We start from the raw sequence: 15241 nt of genomic DNA, 5'->3' as shown, positions 1-15241 counted from the left end.
ATCCTAGGTAGAATTAGGCTAAAAGCTGGATGAAGACTGGGTTGGATTTAGGATTAGAATCAGAATTGGATGAGTCATTCCCAACCCCACCCACTAGGCGGCGCCCGCAGTCCCAATCCGGTCAAGACGCCTCCGGTTCTTGAAGTTTATTACCTGTCTATCAAGGTTCCTTCCTGCCCTACTGTCGCTTTAAGAAGGTGATCCAGGTGAGGTTAGGACTCCGCCCCCGGCGCTGGCCCCGCCCTCCGCCCCCGCCCGGCCCACCCGGCTCTCCCAGTCCTCGCGACCTGCCCAGCCGTGCGGGCCGCGGTCCCAGGTCCCGGCCCGGCGCCATGGAGCGGCGCTGGCCCCTGGGGCTCGGGCTGCTGCTGCTGCTCTGCGCCCCGCTGCCCCCGGGGGCGCGCGCCAAGGAAGGTACTGACCCCCTCCGCTCCCCCGGGCCCGGCCGGCACCCTCCTCCCGGAGCCGGCATTCCTGAGGAGGCCCTCTCCTCGCGCTCCGCTCCTGCGTGCGTTTCCCCGCCCGCCAGGAGATCGACTGGCCAGGCCAATCTTTGATCTTTAACCCCAAACAGCTACTTTCCCGGGTCAGTCACCCCCGCCCCTGCTGGCCAGCAGTTTGCGCCTGGGGGTGGGGAGCGAGCGCCTGACCGCTGCGAGGAGGCAGCGTCCAGACCTGCACCCCAGCAATCCTGGGGACCCTTCATTCCCAGGCAGTCCCAGCCTTAGGTGCCCAACCCAGAGATCTGAACCCTCTGAAGTCCGAGGTGGGACGTCGCCTTCTGCCAACCTCGGCAGGGTCACAGACGGACCTGCCTCTGGGGGAAGGGTTAGGACTGGGGTGCAGGGGTTCCCAGTGGTAGAGGTCAAGCCTTACATGTGAAGGCTTGCACACCCTCTCTGGCCCTACTGCCCCCACTTACTACACTCGGAGCTGTGCCTTGTATCCCCACTGCAAACCCCTGATCACAGGCATAGCAGGCCCTTTGCCAGTGGGAGGGAGCCTCCCCACCCAGGACACCCCTCTAAAGTCCCCTGGCCACAACCTATGCATTCCTGACCCCCAGAGGCTGAGCTCTTCCCGCCAAAGACACTCTTTCAATTCTATAGCTGATGGGTCCCCCAAAGCTGCACCAGCCCCCACTGAGTGAGAGGGTGCTTGTCTTCTGTGGGGCTGCTCTTCCTAACGCTTCCTGCATTAACTTTGGTCAAAGATCCAGCCCTCCTCCCCTTGCGCCCCTCTGCCTTCCTCCCTTCACACTCTGGAGGAAGACAGACTAATCCCTGGAGCTCTTCACTCCCCCTTCCGGGGCCGTTTTTCTCCCCTAAGCCTCAGGAAGGCACAGCTGTTAGGAACAGGATGTTGAGGCCTTGGGCTGGGGGCCCAGAAGGAGGAATGTGGGTTGCACATGTGGGGCCTCCTTCCCCAGAGGTGACAGGCCCCTTTTCTCTCCACCTTCAGTCACCCTGATGGATACCAGCACAGCACAGGGAGAGTTGGGCTGGCTGCTGGATCCTCCAGAGGATGGGGTAAGTGTCAGGGGAGAGAAGGACCTAGGATGGCTCAAGGCTGAAGGCCAGTGGGAAATGGGGCGGAGAGGTGGGTGGAGGAACTGAGAAAAGAGCTGGAAAAACTGGAAGTGTCTGTGTCTCCTTGGGGAGGGGGAGGGGAGGTGAGTCAGAGCCTCCTGAATGGGACTTGGGGGAGTCAGGCTGCACCCCATAGGGAAGCTTCAATGTGTGGCTCCTCCCCTCCCTGCCCCAGGGAGGGAGGGCTGAATACTTGTGAGGCCCTGCGGGGGATGAGCCCACATCTTCTGGGGAGAGAATGGGCCATCCTGGGGATGGTTGAGGGCTGAGACCAAAACACGGAAAAGTGTCTTCAATCCGAGCTCCATCCATCCCAAAGGAGTTGCGCAGATAGGTTTCAGGGGTTCAGGGAACCCCATAAAAGTGTATTCAAAATTGTGTATAGGTAGGTGGACATTTATTTCTAGAGAGGAGAGCCAAAGCTTTCATCAAATTCTTCAAAGGATCTTCGACTCCTCCAAAGTGAGCTGCCCCAGTAGAGGTCTCTGAGCCCTTGGCGCCCCCTCCATCCTACCCAGTCCAGGCACACCATGCTTTCTAGCTGTTTGAACCTGCTCCAAGTCCCTTCCCTCCTTGGATATTCCAAAGACCCAGTGAGCAGAAGTTGGATCTTCTGAGTCCCAGCAAGTACCTTTTCCAGTACCTTTCTGCTGCTCGGCGGAGCTGGCCACAGAACCACAGGAGGCTGCCCCATTTCCTTCAGCCTCCAAGACTCTAGCCTCAGGCCTCTCTTCACTCTGGTCCTGCACCCCATTCTCTGGGTGTTCCCTTTCCCCTTTCCTACTCCAGTAGGAATCCAGCCTTTATTTCTGGGGTTGGGGTGGTTGCTTGCTTTCTTTCCCTCTGGGTCCTAGGGTACTGGCTCCACTCTTGGCTCTCCCACAGAGTGGCCTGTAATTAGAATTAATAGACTGAACCATAATGTATCCTACAGAAGGGGCTGCTTGGAAAACCCTGGATTAGGCCAGTCCTAATGGTTGCCTCATATCATAAACCAGCTAATCACTCCACAGCGAGGGCTGCAGGTCCATCTGCTGTCTCCCACGGGCCTTCACTGTGCCCCTGCCACCCCCAGCCAAGTAACTCTTCTGTAATTGGGCTGGAGTGGAAGTAAGGCCCCTTTTACAGCTCAGGCTAAACGGCATTAGGAGGGCAAGGAGACAGCAGCAGTCACACACTCCCACTATCTGCCTTGTCCCCTCTCCTCCCCATCTTCTCAAAACACACACACATGCATACACATCCAGGTTCAGGCTCCCCAGAATGTGTCCATGTGGCAGCCAGCAACCCGAGTGATAAGTGAAAGGATCCTTGTTGCTGATCCTGGGCAGCTGGTTGTCTCCCATCTGTCACTGCTGGAACTGAGAGAAGCGAGTTACAGCTGGGAACATCTGCTTCTCCTGGCTCCAGCTGCAGCCATGGCAGTCTAGCTAATGAGCTGCACATTAACCACCCCCCACCCGTCCACCTGACCTCCACCCCATGCCTTCCACTCGGCCTTCCCCATCACAGCTTCCTCTTGAGAACAACCCTAGGTGCCTGCCGTCATTCTAGCCTCATTGCCTCGACACCCCTTGCCGGATCCCTGAATTCCCTAACATGATGTAAAATATGTGCCTCATAGCAGCTTATATTTCTGCCCCTGCCCCACCCCACCCCAAATTCTTAGTTAATGGTGCTTTTTCTTGCCTTTCCCAGAGCTGAGAGTCGCAATAAAACCCCCTGCATGATAGTGGAGTGAAAGCCCTTGGGAAAGTGAACTTTCTAAGGGCCTCACTGTCTCTTCTCTATAAAATCAGAGGGTTGCAACCAAAATATCAATGGACTATTTTATAGAATTTAAGAGCTTCTTCCTTAAACTCATCTGGCAGAGAAAATACTTAAGAATGGCTGATAATCTTTTTTGAAAAAGAAGAATAATGAAATGGGAGACTTGTCCTACCAGATATCAAAACATTACTATACATCATCTACAATTAACACATTAGCATTGCACAAGAATCCTCAAGTCAATGGAGCAGAATAGAAAGTCCAAAAACAAACCAACGTATGTGAGATTTTAGTATGGGATAACATTGGAGTTGCAAATCCATGTGGGAAGTGTAGACCAGTTAATAAATTGACAATTGGGTGTCCGTAGATAAAAAGAAGAAGGTAAAGTTACATCTCCACTTCATATTGTACACAAAAAAAATTCTAGGGAGATTAAAATCTAAACCTAAAAACCAAACCTACAAAAATATTAGGGGAAAATATAGGAGACCTTTGTAAGTTTGGGATGGGAGAGCTTCCCAAGCAAAAAACAAAACCCCAAAATCACAAAGGGAACGACTATAGATGTCATTATTTAAAAATTTTAGATATATGTCAACACCAAAGACATCATTAGCAAAGTTAAGTGGCATGACAGACAGGGAGAAAATATTTGAAACGTACATGGCAAGCAATGATTAATGTCTATAATATAAAAAAAGCCCATCCAAACAAACAATCAAAAGATAACAATAGAGTATCAGGCAAAGTTTATAAACAGATAATTGCATAAAAATACAAGGAGCTAGTCAGTGAAAGAGAAACCCACACCCTCCTCCTTGAAGAAATGTAAGTTAAAATGGCAAGAAGCTGTGTTTTGTCCATAGATTGGCCAAAAGTAAAAAGATCATTAGTATCCAGTGTTGATGAGCTTTTGACAAAATGAGCCCTTGTGCATTGTTGGTGGAAGTGTAAATTGATAAAGTCTTTTTGGAGGACAATTTGGCAATATCTTTTTATAGAATGTATAATATCATTTGATGCAGCATTTCTACAGAAATCTTACAGAAATCTGTACATATTTACTAAAAAAAAAAAGCTGGAAACTACCTAAATGTCCAACAATGGGTAAATGATTAAATAAATTATGCTACATCCATTCAATGGAATACTATTTTATGAACTGCTAAAAAGAATTTTGTAGCTCTATATATACTCATGTGAACATCTTTGAAAGACTTTATTTTTCAAAACAAAAAGTAGCTTACAGAATAGCACTTGTATGTTAGAAAAAAAATTGTGCTAAAAACACACACACAGAAAAACATTCAAACATTTCTCTAGAGGCACTGAAAATGATCTGGAAAGTTTTACTCCAAATTGTTAAGAGTGGCTCCCCCTAGTAATGGGGTGGACGGATGAGAGAATTTTCACCTTTTATTATTTGTAAGTTTTTATTCTTTGACTTTTTATAATAAGCAGATAGAGGCATAATGATTAAGAGCATAAACGGGAGCCTGGAGTACCTGGGTGCACGTCCCAGCTCTGCTTCTTAAAAGCTGAGTGCCTTAGGCAAGTCATTTGACCTTGCTGTGACTCAGTTTCCTCCTGGAAAATGCTTACAACAGTGGCTGGCCCACGCTAAGCACTATATTAGTGCTAGCCATTATTAACTAAGTTAAAAAAAATGTTAATCTGAAAGAAATTAAGGTAAGTGGACTGAATTATGTCTAGGAGTCCAGCCAACTGTGTCAGTTGTTGATTTTGACAATGGCCGTCACTGGAAGGAATATTGGAGAAGGTGAGATACCTCTATACAGAGAGTTCTATGCTTGTTCTTGTCCTCCAAAAGCTTACGGGCCTCACTATTAAACATAGTCTCGTCTTCTTTGAACAAAGAGGCAGAAAGGTTTTGTGCATGAGTTTTTGCTATGAAAGTCTGCCCCTGGGGTACCTGACAGCTCTGCTGATCAACTGGGTAAAATAGATGCTCACACTCCTGCAGTTGAGTGGGCTAATTGAAAGGACCAGGGATGCGTAGGGATGTTAAGGGGGTGTTGTCCTTCCCATCCTATATCCAAATAAATCCCCTACCCTCATTATTTAACCTACTATCCTGAGGCTGAGGGTTGGAGAGAGGGCAGAGCAGGTGACATGAACCTGGGGCCTCTGATGCCAGCTTCCTGTCCATCAGCTCTAGAAGACCCAAGTTTGGGGAGCAGGTGATGACTTGCAGCCTGACTCTGATTTTCCTCTCGCAGTGGAGTGAGGTCCAGCAGATCCTGAATGGGACACCCCTGTACATGTACCAGGACTGCCCAGTGCAAGAAGGCGGAGACACTGACCACTGGCTTCGCTCCAATTGGATCTACCGGGGGGAGGAGGCTTCACGTGTCCATGTGGAGCTGCAGTTCACCGTGCGGGATTGCAAGAGCTTCCCTGGGGGAGCCAGGCCCCTGGGCTGCAAGGAGACCTTCAACCTCCTGTACATGGAGAGTGACCAGGATGTGGGCATTCAGCTCCGGCGACCCTTGTTCCATAAGGTGCTCCTAGCCCTCAGGGCCATTTTGGTCCTGACATTGATCCCTGCCTCACTCCTTTCCATGAGCCTGCTCAGCTAAGAAAAAGAGAAGGTGGCAGAAACAGGAAGAGAGTGTGGTGTGGAGTAATGGAAAGATTGTGGGACTAGAAATCAGAAGAGCTAGATCTGAGTACTTTTTCTGCTGTCTCCTGACTTTGGGTGCATCACTTAACCTCTCTGAGCTTTGGTTTCCTTATCTTAAATAGCGATGATAATAGTGCCAGCCTCGTCTGTTTTAGAGGCTTTTGCAAGCATCCGTTGAGATAGCAGCATGCCGTGGTGGAAGCAGGGAAGAGGTATTTTGACTTTTTTCCATCGGTTCCCACGACATTCATGTGTGACACACCTCCAGGAATATAGCTATAGCCTCTGCAGGCTCTCTCTCTAATACCATCCCTTTCTTCTACTCAAGAAAACAGACTGGAATGCAGAAGAGTAAGGAGCATATTATTACAGGATGTGCTCTCATTTTTTTCCAAAGAGAGGTTGTAAAGTTTGTTATTAGTAATACATTAAGGCTGACAACATTTTATAGCTGATCACTCCATTGGCACTGAGGCTGGGAACACCTTCAAATAGTGGAAATTATATGGGCTGTAGAGTCCCACTGCCTGGGTTCCACTGCTCGCCTGATGTGAAGTAGCTGTGTGATCTTGGACATGGTCTTTAACCTCTCTCAGCCTTAGTTTCCTCATCTGTTAAATGGGGATGGTAATCCATCCTACCTTGTAGGATGATTGCATGGACTGAACAGCACATAAAATGCTTAGCTCAGTAGCTCACACATACTAAGCCCTTGGTTTGCGGTTGTGTAAATTGTAAAGCATTAAGCAAACAATCATTTCTGTTACGTGGGAATGAAGCATGACTTTGCTGTTGCTCCTCTCTTCCCCACTCCTTCTTCCCAGGTAACCACGGTGGCTGCAGACCAGAGCTTCACCATCCGAGACCTTGCATCTGGCTCAGTGAAACTGAACGTGGAGCACTGCTCCTTGGGCCGCCTGACCCGCCGCGGCCTCTACCTCGCTTTCCACAACCCGGGTGCCTGTGTGGCCCTGGTGTCCGTACGGGTGTTCTACCAGCGCTGTCCTGAGGCTGTGCATGGCTTGGCCCAGTTCCCTGACACTCTCCCTGGACCTGGTGGATTGGCAGAAGTGACAGGGACCTGCTTGCCCCATGCCCAGCCCAGCCCTGGCCCCTCGGGTGCCCCCCGCATGCACTGCAGCCCCGACGGCGAATGGTTGGTGCTGGTGGGGCGGTGTCACTGTGAGCCTGGCTATGAGGAAGGCGGCAACGGCGAGGGATGCCTTGGTAAGGAGACTCAAGGAGGTGGTGCGAACCTGCAGGGACCACTCGGGAGGGTCTCCAGGGTGCCAAGGGAGAGAAGGAAGCTAATGTTCCATCTCAGCAATTTTTAAACTGAGTGTCCAAGGGCCCCAGGGAGACATACACAGGGGTGTTTCCAGTACAAGGGATGGGGGGGTGGATTCTGCCTGTAAAAACATTGGACAACCATGGCTCTGCTACGTTTTCTCTCCAGCCTGCCCTAGCGGCTCCTACCGGGCTGACATGGACACACCCCATTGTCTCAAGTGCCCCCAACACAGCACAGCTGAGTCTGAGGGGTCCACCATCTGTACCTGTGAGAGTGGCCATTACCGAGCCCTGGGGGAGGGCCCCCAGGCAGCATGCACACGTGAGTCCGGGGGCAGGACCTGGCCATCTGTGAGGAGGTGCGGGATCTTTTCTGAGACCTTGTTCGGGTTGGAATTTTCCAGAGCTTATTAGATATTGGGGATTGTCCAGGATGCCAGACACTTAAAGCCCCTCCCCTGCCCCCTGCTCTCTCTGGAAGAATGCAGAGATGTGGTTAAGCTACTTTTTCCTCAGTAGGAATCAAATCTCTCAGCAAGGCCCTCGGAGGACTTCAAGAATTGGGGTGGTGGGGGAAGGCAGCAGGTCAGCAGCTTAAGTGAGAGCAAAGCTGGCTCTCACTGATGGCCCCTCTTCTCCCACAGGTCCCCCCTCTGTCCCCCGAAACCTGAGCTTCTCTGTTTCGGGGACTAAGCTCTCCCTGAGTTGGGAGCCCCCAGCAGATATAGGGGGGCGCCAGGACGTCACATACAGTGTGGGGTGCTCTCAGTGTCAGGGAGCAGCGCTGGATGGAGGGCCCTGCCAGCCCTGTGGGGAAAGCGTGCGCTTCTCCCCCGGGGCTGACGGGCTCACTGTGCCTGCTGTGCATGTCGACGGCCTTGAACCCTACGCCAACTACACCTTTAACGTTGAAGCCCAAAATGGAGTGTCGGGACTGGATACCTCCGGGCCAGCCAGTGCCTCGCTCAGCATCAGCATGGGGCATGCAGGTGAGTGGCCTGGGGAGGGGCTTGGACGGGACCAGGAGGAAACCAGAATGGCTTAGGACCACAGGGACAAATTGATGGGCAGGAAGCAATTGCACAGCCACTTAAGTTATTTCCTCTCTCCTTCCAAATCCAACTGGAACCCTCCGTTCTCGCAGAGTCACTGTCGGGCCTGTCCCTGAGGCTGGTGAAGAAGGAGCCACGGCAGCTGGAGCTGACTTGGGCGGGGTCTCGGCCTCGCAGCCCTGGGGGGAACCTGAGCTACGAGCTGCATGTGCTGAACCAGGTGAGGACGTGGCTGAGAGACAGTCTCCAGTGTCCGTGCCTGGATGCACCCCACCATTGCTAGCCTGGGGTGCAGGATGGGGGAAAACTGCCCAAAGTGAACTGCACGGCTTTCTCAGGATGAAAGTCTACAAATAGCCCGTTCCCTCAACATTCCCCAACCCCCTCATCCCCGACGTGCTGTCATCTGCCCATCACTTCCGCCAGGTCTGGCTTGGCATAGCCCAGTTAACACGAGTCCCTATCCACAGGATGAAGAACGGCACCAGATGGTTCTAGAACCCAGGGTCTTGCTGACTGAACTGCAGCCAGACACCACGTACATCATCAGAGTCCGAATGCTGACCCCACTGGGCCCTGGCCCTTTCTCCCCTGACCAAGAGTTTCGGACGAGCCCACCAGGTAGGTGGCTTTACCCTGTGTTCTGCCCCAAACACATATGTATCCATCAACCGCTGAGGCTTCTCAGACCATATTCCAGTCAGTGACCCTTCCTCTTCCTCTGCGCACACACACACACACACACACACAGAAGCTGCCTCTGGGGGGACAGCCCCACATGGACTCACACCGAGACCCCTCCCTGTAGTGATCTCCTCAGACACACCTTCTGATACTGGATATTGCCAGCCAGTGTCCTGTCAAGTCCTTGACCCCTCAGCTTCATGTTCAGCCACAGGCAGCCTCAAGCTAGTGGTCCCTGAGTGAGGCCCTTTCCACATGCTCTCTCTCACCCATCTCCCCAGTTAGGGAACGCACCCCCGAGGCCCACTGAGAGACCTGACCCCAGCGTGCCCTTGTAGCCTCCATCGTCCCTGTAGACTCTGAGCACCCCAGTCTTCCTCACCCCATGTGCCACAGTTTCCAGGAGCTTGAGTGGAGGCGAGATCGTGGCCATCATCTTTGGGCTGCTGCTGGCTGTAGCTCTGCTGCTCGGGATACTTGTCTTCCGCTCCAGGTGCTGGTCCTGCCCCTCCCCATCCACCATCATGGTCCCTTTGCCTGGTCAGAAGCCCCTGAATGCAGCCCAGGCAACCCTCCCACCCCCTGATACCAAAGCTCCAGTGTGTCCTCACACCCACCCTGCACCCTACCCCCTGTTGTTTCTGGGGAAAATTCAGCCAGAGCCCATTAGGCCTCTGAGGTGGTCCTGGGACGCTGAAGAAGCTGCCCCCAACTCCCACAGGAAAGCTGAGCGGCGACGGCAGCAGAGGCAGCGTGATCGCGTCACCAACGTGAACCGAGGTGAGCCAGGAGCACCTGTGTGTGTGTGCGCGTGTGTGTGTGTTGGGAGGTGCCACTGGAATGGGACCAAGGGACCCACATTTGCTAGGCCAACTCTGGGAGCACAAGTGAGGTTGTTATCTCCAGGGCTCTTGTGTTTTGCTGCCTAATTAGCTTTGGTTAATTAACTTTGTCCTGAAAGGCCCCCAGAGGTCTGTGCATTGCCTGTTGACTGCTGGTGCCCCTGTACCGACGCTGGGCTCTGGGCAGCCTTCCCCATCCTGGCTGGGCAGATCTGCGGGCTGAGGCCAGGCGGGAGGGGATTGCTGGCAGGCTCCCTGAAGTCCTCTGAGGCATGTGGGCTTCCTGCTGGTCACCTCATTAGTGCCCACAAAAGGGGGAGTCGGTGGTCCATCCAAGAAGTGGGGCGGGAGTGAGGCTTGTCTGGGAATGTGGACAAGGTGTGAGTGACTGGAGGGGTATGGTGAGCAGTTGTGAGGAGGAAGGACAAGGAATTCGATGCGTGGGTCACTGAGCCATGGGAACATTGGGTAACTTGAGGCCGTGCACACACTTTTGGGTCTGGGTCCTGGCCCTCTGCTCTGGGCCTTGGCAGGGGAGGACACAGGAGCTTTGCACTTAGACAGGAGGAAGGACAGTGGGCTGTGGAGGCTTTGTTGCCAAGGATAGAGCCTTTCTTCCACTTCAGCCAAAACAGGACTCCTCAGGGAACAGAAGAATGAGAAATCCGGGGTCTGCTGCTGGCCCCTCCCTTCCCCCTACAAATACTCCTGAGCCCTAAAGTTGGAGCTCCTGTGACTGAGCCCTCCCTGTTCTCCCTGCAGAGGACAAGCTGTGGCTGAAGCCTTACGTGGACCTCCAGGCATATGAGGACCCTGCCCAGGGAGCCCTGGACTTCACCCAGGAGCTCGATCCAGCCTGGCTGATTGTGGACACTGTCATAGGGGAAGGTGAGCTCTGCAGGTCCCCTCTGTGTGGCAGCACAGAGCTCCAACCAGCCCCTCCTTCTGGCCCTTCCCTGCGGAGCCCAGCTGGCCTTTCCTCTGGCCCAAGAGCTCCCACATGCTCTACCCTGTATCCTCCTTGAACTGCTGTGTTCATGTTGTAACCCCCTTATCAGGTGTCCTGGACATGCGCCTCCTACAAGCTCTGCTTCTGTGGTTATGGAGTTTCTGATAAACAGGGTTGAACACATCATCTTTGTCAGTAGAGGTGTCGCTGTGCCCAGGCTCAGGCTGTTCTCAGATGGTTCCCAAACGTGGGAGACATTCAGAGCCTCCCTTGCCCTGCATTCCACCCCACCAGGGGCCCACTGTCCTTGGGCTGCCCTGATTCCTTGGGTCACCAGAGGAAATGGATCTGAGCAGAGAACAAAGCTTGGCAGTGTCCTTGCTGATTGTGCGGCCAAGCCGGCCAAACTGTGACCAGAGGAGCTCACAGAAGAGAGGTGGCAATGTTCAGCCTACCAGTCACTTATGCCCTGGCCCTGCCCTTTATGATCACACCCCAGTACCACCGCACAACATGCTTTCACCCAGCGTTTACTGAGCGCCTACTGTTAGCCAAGATCTGCGCTAACCCGGGAGACAGCTGAACAGGTGGCAGAGTTGCACTCCTGTCCCAGACCCCTGTCCCCTTCCCCAGGAAGTATAGCCCCAGCCCTGGTCCCAGAAAGGACATGCCAGGTTTCAGATCCAGAGAAGAAAAGAGACCTGAGGGACTGGAGGATATCACTGCCTATCCCCAGGGGAGCCTGATAGTGCATTGGGTCATGACCCTGCTTTTCTTCTACCCAGGAGAGTTTGGTGAAGTGTATCGAGGGACCCTGAGAATCCCCAGCCAGGACTGCAAGACTGTGGCCATTAAGACCTTAAAAGACACGTCTCCAGACGGTCAGTGGTGGAACTTCCTTCGAGAGGCAACTATCATGGGCCAGTTCAACCACCCGCACATTCTGCACCTAGAAGGCGTCGTAACAAAGAGTATGAGGAGTGGTCTCTGAAAGCCCGGGAGGGAGGGGGAAAGGAGGGGTGAGACCACGGAAGTGAAGGGAAGAGGTGCTGCCCGCGGCAGGAAGTCTGGTTCTGGGTGGAGATGGGGTGGAGGCTGCCATGGTGACATGTGCTTTGTGTCTCAGGAAAGCCCATCATGATCATCACGGAGTTTATGGAGAACGGAGCCCTGGATGCCTTCCTAAGGGTGAGGTGGGCAGAGGACCAGTTGGGAAGGGGGATGCACCACGGAGCCCTGAGTTTTGGCTCCTGGCTTGGGAAGAGGAGACTCTGCTCATCCCCTAACTCACCCACTCACCTGCTGCAGGAGCGGGAGGACCAGCTGGTCCCTGGACAGCTGGTGGCCATGCTGCAGGGCATTGCATCTGGTATGAACTACCTCAGTGACCACAATTATGTCCACCGGGACCTGGCCGCCAGGAACATCTTAGTGAGTCAGAACCTGTGTTGCAAGGTGTCTGACTTTGGCCTGACCCGCCTCCTGGACAACTCTGATGGCACCTATGAAACCCAGGTCAGAGCCCTGTACTCGCCGCGTACGTGTTCACACACACAATTACATGCCACACGTGCAGTCACACAAAGTATAGGATGCATACTCCTGTGGACAAAATAACTTCCCATCCCCTTCACACGGGTGTTTTTTTCACTCTCCTTCATGCCCCAAAACATATCAGCTTTCTGTTCCACATACCCTATTAGGGAGGAAAGATCCCCATCCGTTGGACAGCCCCTGAAGCCATTGCCCATCGGATCTTTACCACGGCCAGTGACGTGTGGAGCTTTGGGATCGTGATGTGGGAGGTGCTGAGCTTTGGGGACAAGCCCTATGGGGAGATGAGCAATCAGGAGGTAAGCCTGGGTGCTCTTCCCCACATCATCCCTAACTCACCTCTCATCCCTTCCCCAAATCCTCCATGGCCCTTTCCTGCAAATAGCTTTATTTCTTCTTCCTGACCCACCATTTTTCTGCACTCCTGTCTGTTCTGGTCCCCTTCATCTCACACTCTCTTTACTATCTCCACCCTGGTCAGGGGGTTTTAAAGACTCCACTGCAATGATCCTATGTGAACAGAGGTTTCTCATGGGCCACCAGGTTAGTTTCCTACCTTAGGCTCCCTCCTCTCTCCCCTGCTGCAGGTAATGAAGAGCATTGAGGATGGGTACCGATTGCCCCCTCCCGTGGACTGCCCCGCCCCTCTCTACGAGCTCATGAAGAACTGCTGGGCCTACGACCGGGAACGTCGGCCCCACTTCCACCAGCTGAAGACACATCTGGAGCAGTTGCTTGCCAACCCCCACTCCCTGCGGACCATCGCCAACTTTGATCCCAGGTCACCATGCTGGGGAGGGCAAATCTGGGAGAATGGAAATGGGCCACATTCCCAATTCAGCCACATCCACCAAGTGCTGGGCCTGGGGGCTCCAGACGGAGGCCAGCATATGAGGCAAGACCACATCTGCACCCTTGGGGACAGTCCACCCTGGTGGAGGACATGCAGTCCCACCCTTGATAGCTCCAGTCTGATAGAAGATAGGAAGCAAACACACTGAGATGGAAGGGACGTACAACCAGTGCTTACAGTCTGACACCTGCTCCAGGGAGCTGGGTCACCTCGGTTGGGGTGGGGAAGACAGAGAGACTGGCAAGTGCCAGACAGCGGGATGTGTGTCATGACTGGCAGGGGGTCTAGGAAGGCTCCCAGATCACGTGGCCAGCATGGGTTGGGGAGCTGAGGGCGGACCAATTGCAAATAGTGCAGGGTGACAGCAGTGTTCATGGACAGTGGCCAGAGATGAGGCTGGAGAGAATGCAGGGTCAGTGCAAGAAGGACCAGCTCTGCTGAGAAGTTTGGACTTAATCCTGAGCGCAGATTTTTAAATTTCTAAAAAGCGTCCATGAGAAGGACATGGTCAGTGTTGCATTTTACCAAAAACATTGCCAGAATGTGGAGAATGAACTGGTGGAGGGGGTAAGGTGGGGGAGACGGGCAAGGCCGCACTTCAAATGCTTTATCAGGTCAACCAGCCCTGGTGCACTGGCCTCTGTATCAAACCACTATATAGAACCTTGTTTCTGGGAGAAAATGTGCTCTAAGTTCCAACTTTTGAAACTATCTTTTGGAGCACAACTCCCTTGTACACTGAAGACTGCATGTGCTAATCTTTCTGGAATGTTGGATATTTTTCCCCCAGCAGATTTACTTTGCTAATGGTTTTTGGCTCTGGCTGGCTTTAGTACAGGAACACTCATTGTATTGTGGGTGTCAGAGTACAAGAATAACAGCGGAGGTTGGAGGTGGCAAGCAGGGGCTGCTCCCAGAACTCAAGGGGCCTGAAAAAAGGCAGGGCCACACCCAGCTTCCACTCTCAGCTCTTCTGTCTTCCGCTTCCTCTCCGCTGGGGAGTTGAGACTTTTGTGTCTTAACCAGCCCCCAGTCAGTTGCCCGGAGCTGGCCACTCCAGTGGAGGTTTGCTTCTGTTCAAGACTTCTAGGGCTGCCACTTCCTCTCAGTCTGTCAGTGTGGCAGGACTGTCAGCCTCTCTGTTGCTGTGAGTACACCAGGAAACAGGCCAGGAAATGGGTTTGCAGACAATGGCCAGGCTAATCCACAAAGTCTAGATAATCTCTGTGCTCAGACACCCAACTTGAATGCTGGCTGCAGATGCTCATAGGCTGAGCCCCAATTTCAGGAAAGCTGGGGACGGAAGGCCAAGGACAGCCCCTGCATCTTCCCTGAGACTGAGGTAGCCCTTGTCCCACAGGGTGACCCTTCGCCTCCCCAGCTTGAGTGGCTCAGATGGGATCCCCTATCGAAGCGTCCCTGAGTGGCTGGAGTCCATACGAATGAAGCGCTACATCCTGCACTTCCACTCCGCCGGGCTGGACACCATGGAGTGTGTGCTGGAGCTCACGGCCGAGTGAGGACCCTGGGCCTGGGCAGGGGAGGGCTGCTGGGGTTTGAGCCGTACTCACAACCGGCTTTCTTTGCCCACAGGGACCTGGTGCAGATGGGGATCACACTGCCAGGACATCAGAAGCGCATTCTTTGCAGTATTCAAGGATTCAAGGACTGAGCCCTCCCCTCACCCGACCCTGTCCTCATAGAGCAAGGATGGGGCCGAGGTCGCTCATCGTGCCCCTTCCCTCAGCCTACAAAACGTAGGCGTTTGGTGCTGCTCCTGCCCACCCTTCCCTGAGGAACTCACCTCTGGAGCCTCTTTGTTTTAAAAAGGGAGGTGGGGGTAGAAGTAAACAGGTAATTGTGGGAGGGGGCTGAGGGAGGGTTTAATATATACATAAACATATACATATATATTTTTGTAAATAAACAGGAACTGAGTTTTCACCTTTACCCTGGTGTTTTATCCCTCTATCTCCTCTCCTCCATCTGATGGGTAAGGGCTGTAAGCACA

The 15241-nt window shown here is 53.2% G+C and overlaps 1 protein-coding gene across 1 annotated transcript; it reads left to right on the top strand.

Annotated features, from left to right (window-relative positions):
• Window positions 1–279: 279 nt before the first annotated feature.
• On the top strand, window positions 280–15180 carry EPHA1 (EPH receptor A1). Its single transcript, XM_004430659.3, has 18 exons — window positions 280–414; window positions 1462–1529; window positions 5603–5884; window positions 6831–7233; window positions 7463–7618; window positions 7941–8285; window positions 8441–8568; window positions 8819–8969; window positions 9429–9525; window positions 9754–9812; window positions 10637–10762; window positions 11609–11794; window positions 11950–12011; window positions 12132–12338; window positions 12527–12676; window positions 12965–13158; window positions 14591–14746; window positions 14824–15180. The coding sequence occupies exons 1-18, from the start codon at window positions 333–335 to the stop codon at window positions 14900–14902; spliced, it is 2931 nt and encodes a 976-aa protein (XP_004430716.1). The 5' UTR covers window positions 280–332; the 3' UTR covers window positions 14903–15180.
• Window positions 15181–15241: the final 61 nt, after the last annotated feature.

The sequence above is a fragment of the Ceratotherium simum genome, chromosome 1 (genome assembly GCF_057802395.1).
Source record: "Ceratotherium simum simum isolate JZ-2026a chromosome 1, ASM5780239v1, whole genome shotgun sequence".
Lineage (NCBI taxonomy): Eukaryota > Metazoa > Chordata > Mammalia > Perissodactyla > Rhinocerotidae > Ceratotherium > Ceratotherium simum.
The sequence above is the reverse complement of the archived record's forward strand: the minus strand, read 5'-3'. Positions and strand labels throughout refer to the sequence as shown.

Excerpts from the sequence above, each read along its gene's own strand:
- EPHA1 (XM_004430659.3), top strand. The coding sequence starts at position 333 with ATGGAGCGGCGCTGGCCCCTGGGGCTCGGGCTGCTGCTGCTGCTCTGC. Across the intron at positions 8,569-8,818 it reads AGCTGCATGTGCTGAACCAG|GATGAAGAACGGCACCAGAT; the intron begins GTGAGGACGTGG and ends CCCTATCCACAG. Across the intron at positions 13,159-14,590 it reads ATCGCCAACTTTGATCCCAG|GGTGACCCTTCGCCTCCCCA; the intron begins GTCACCATGCTG and ends CTTGTCCCACAG.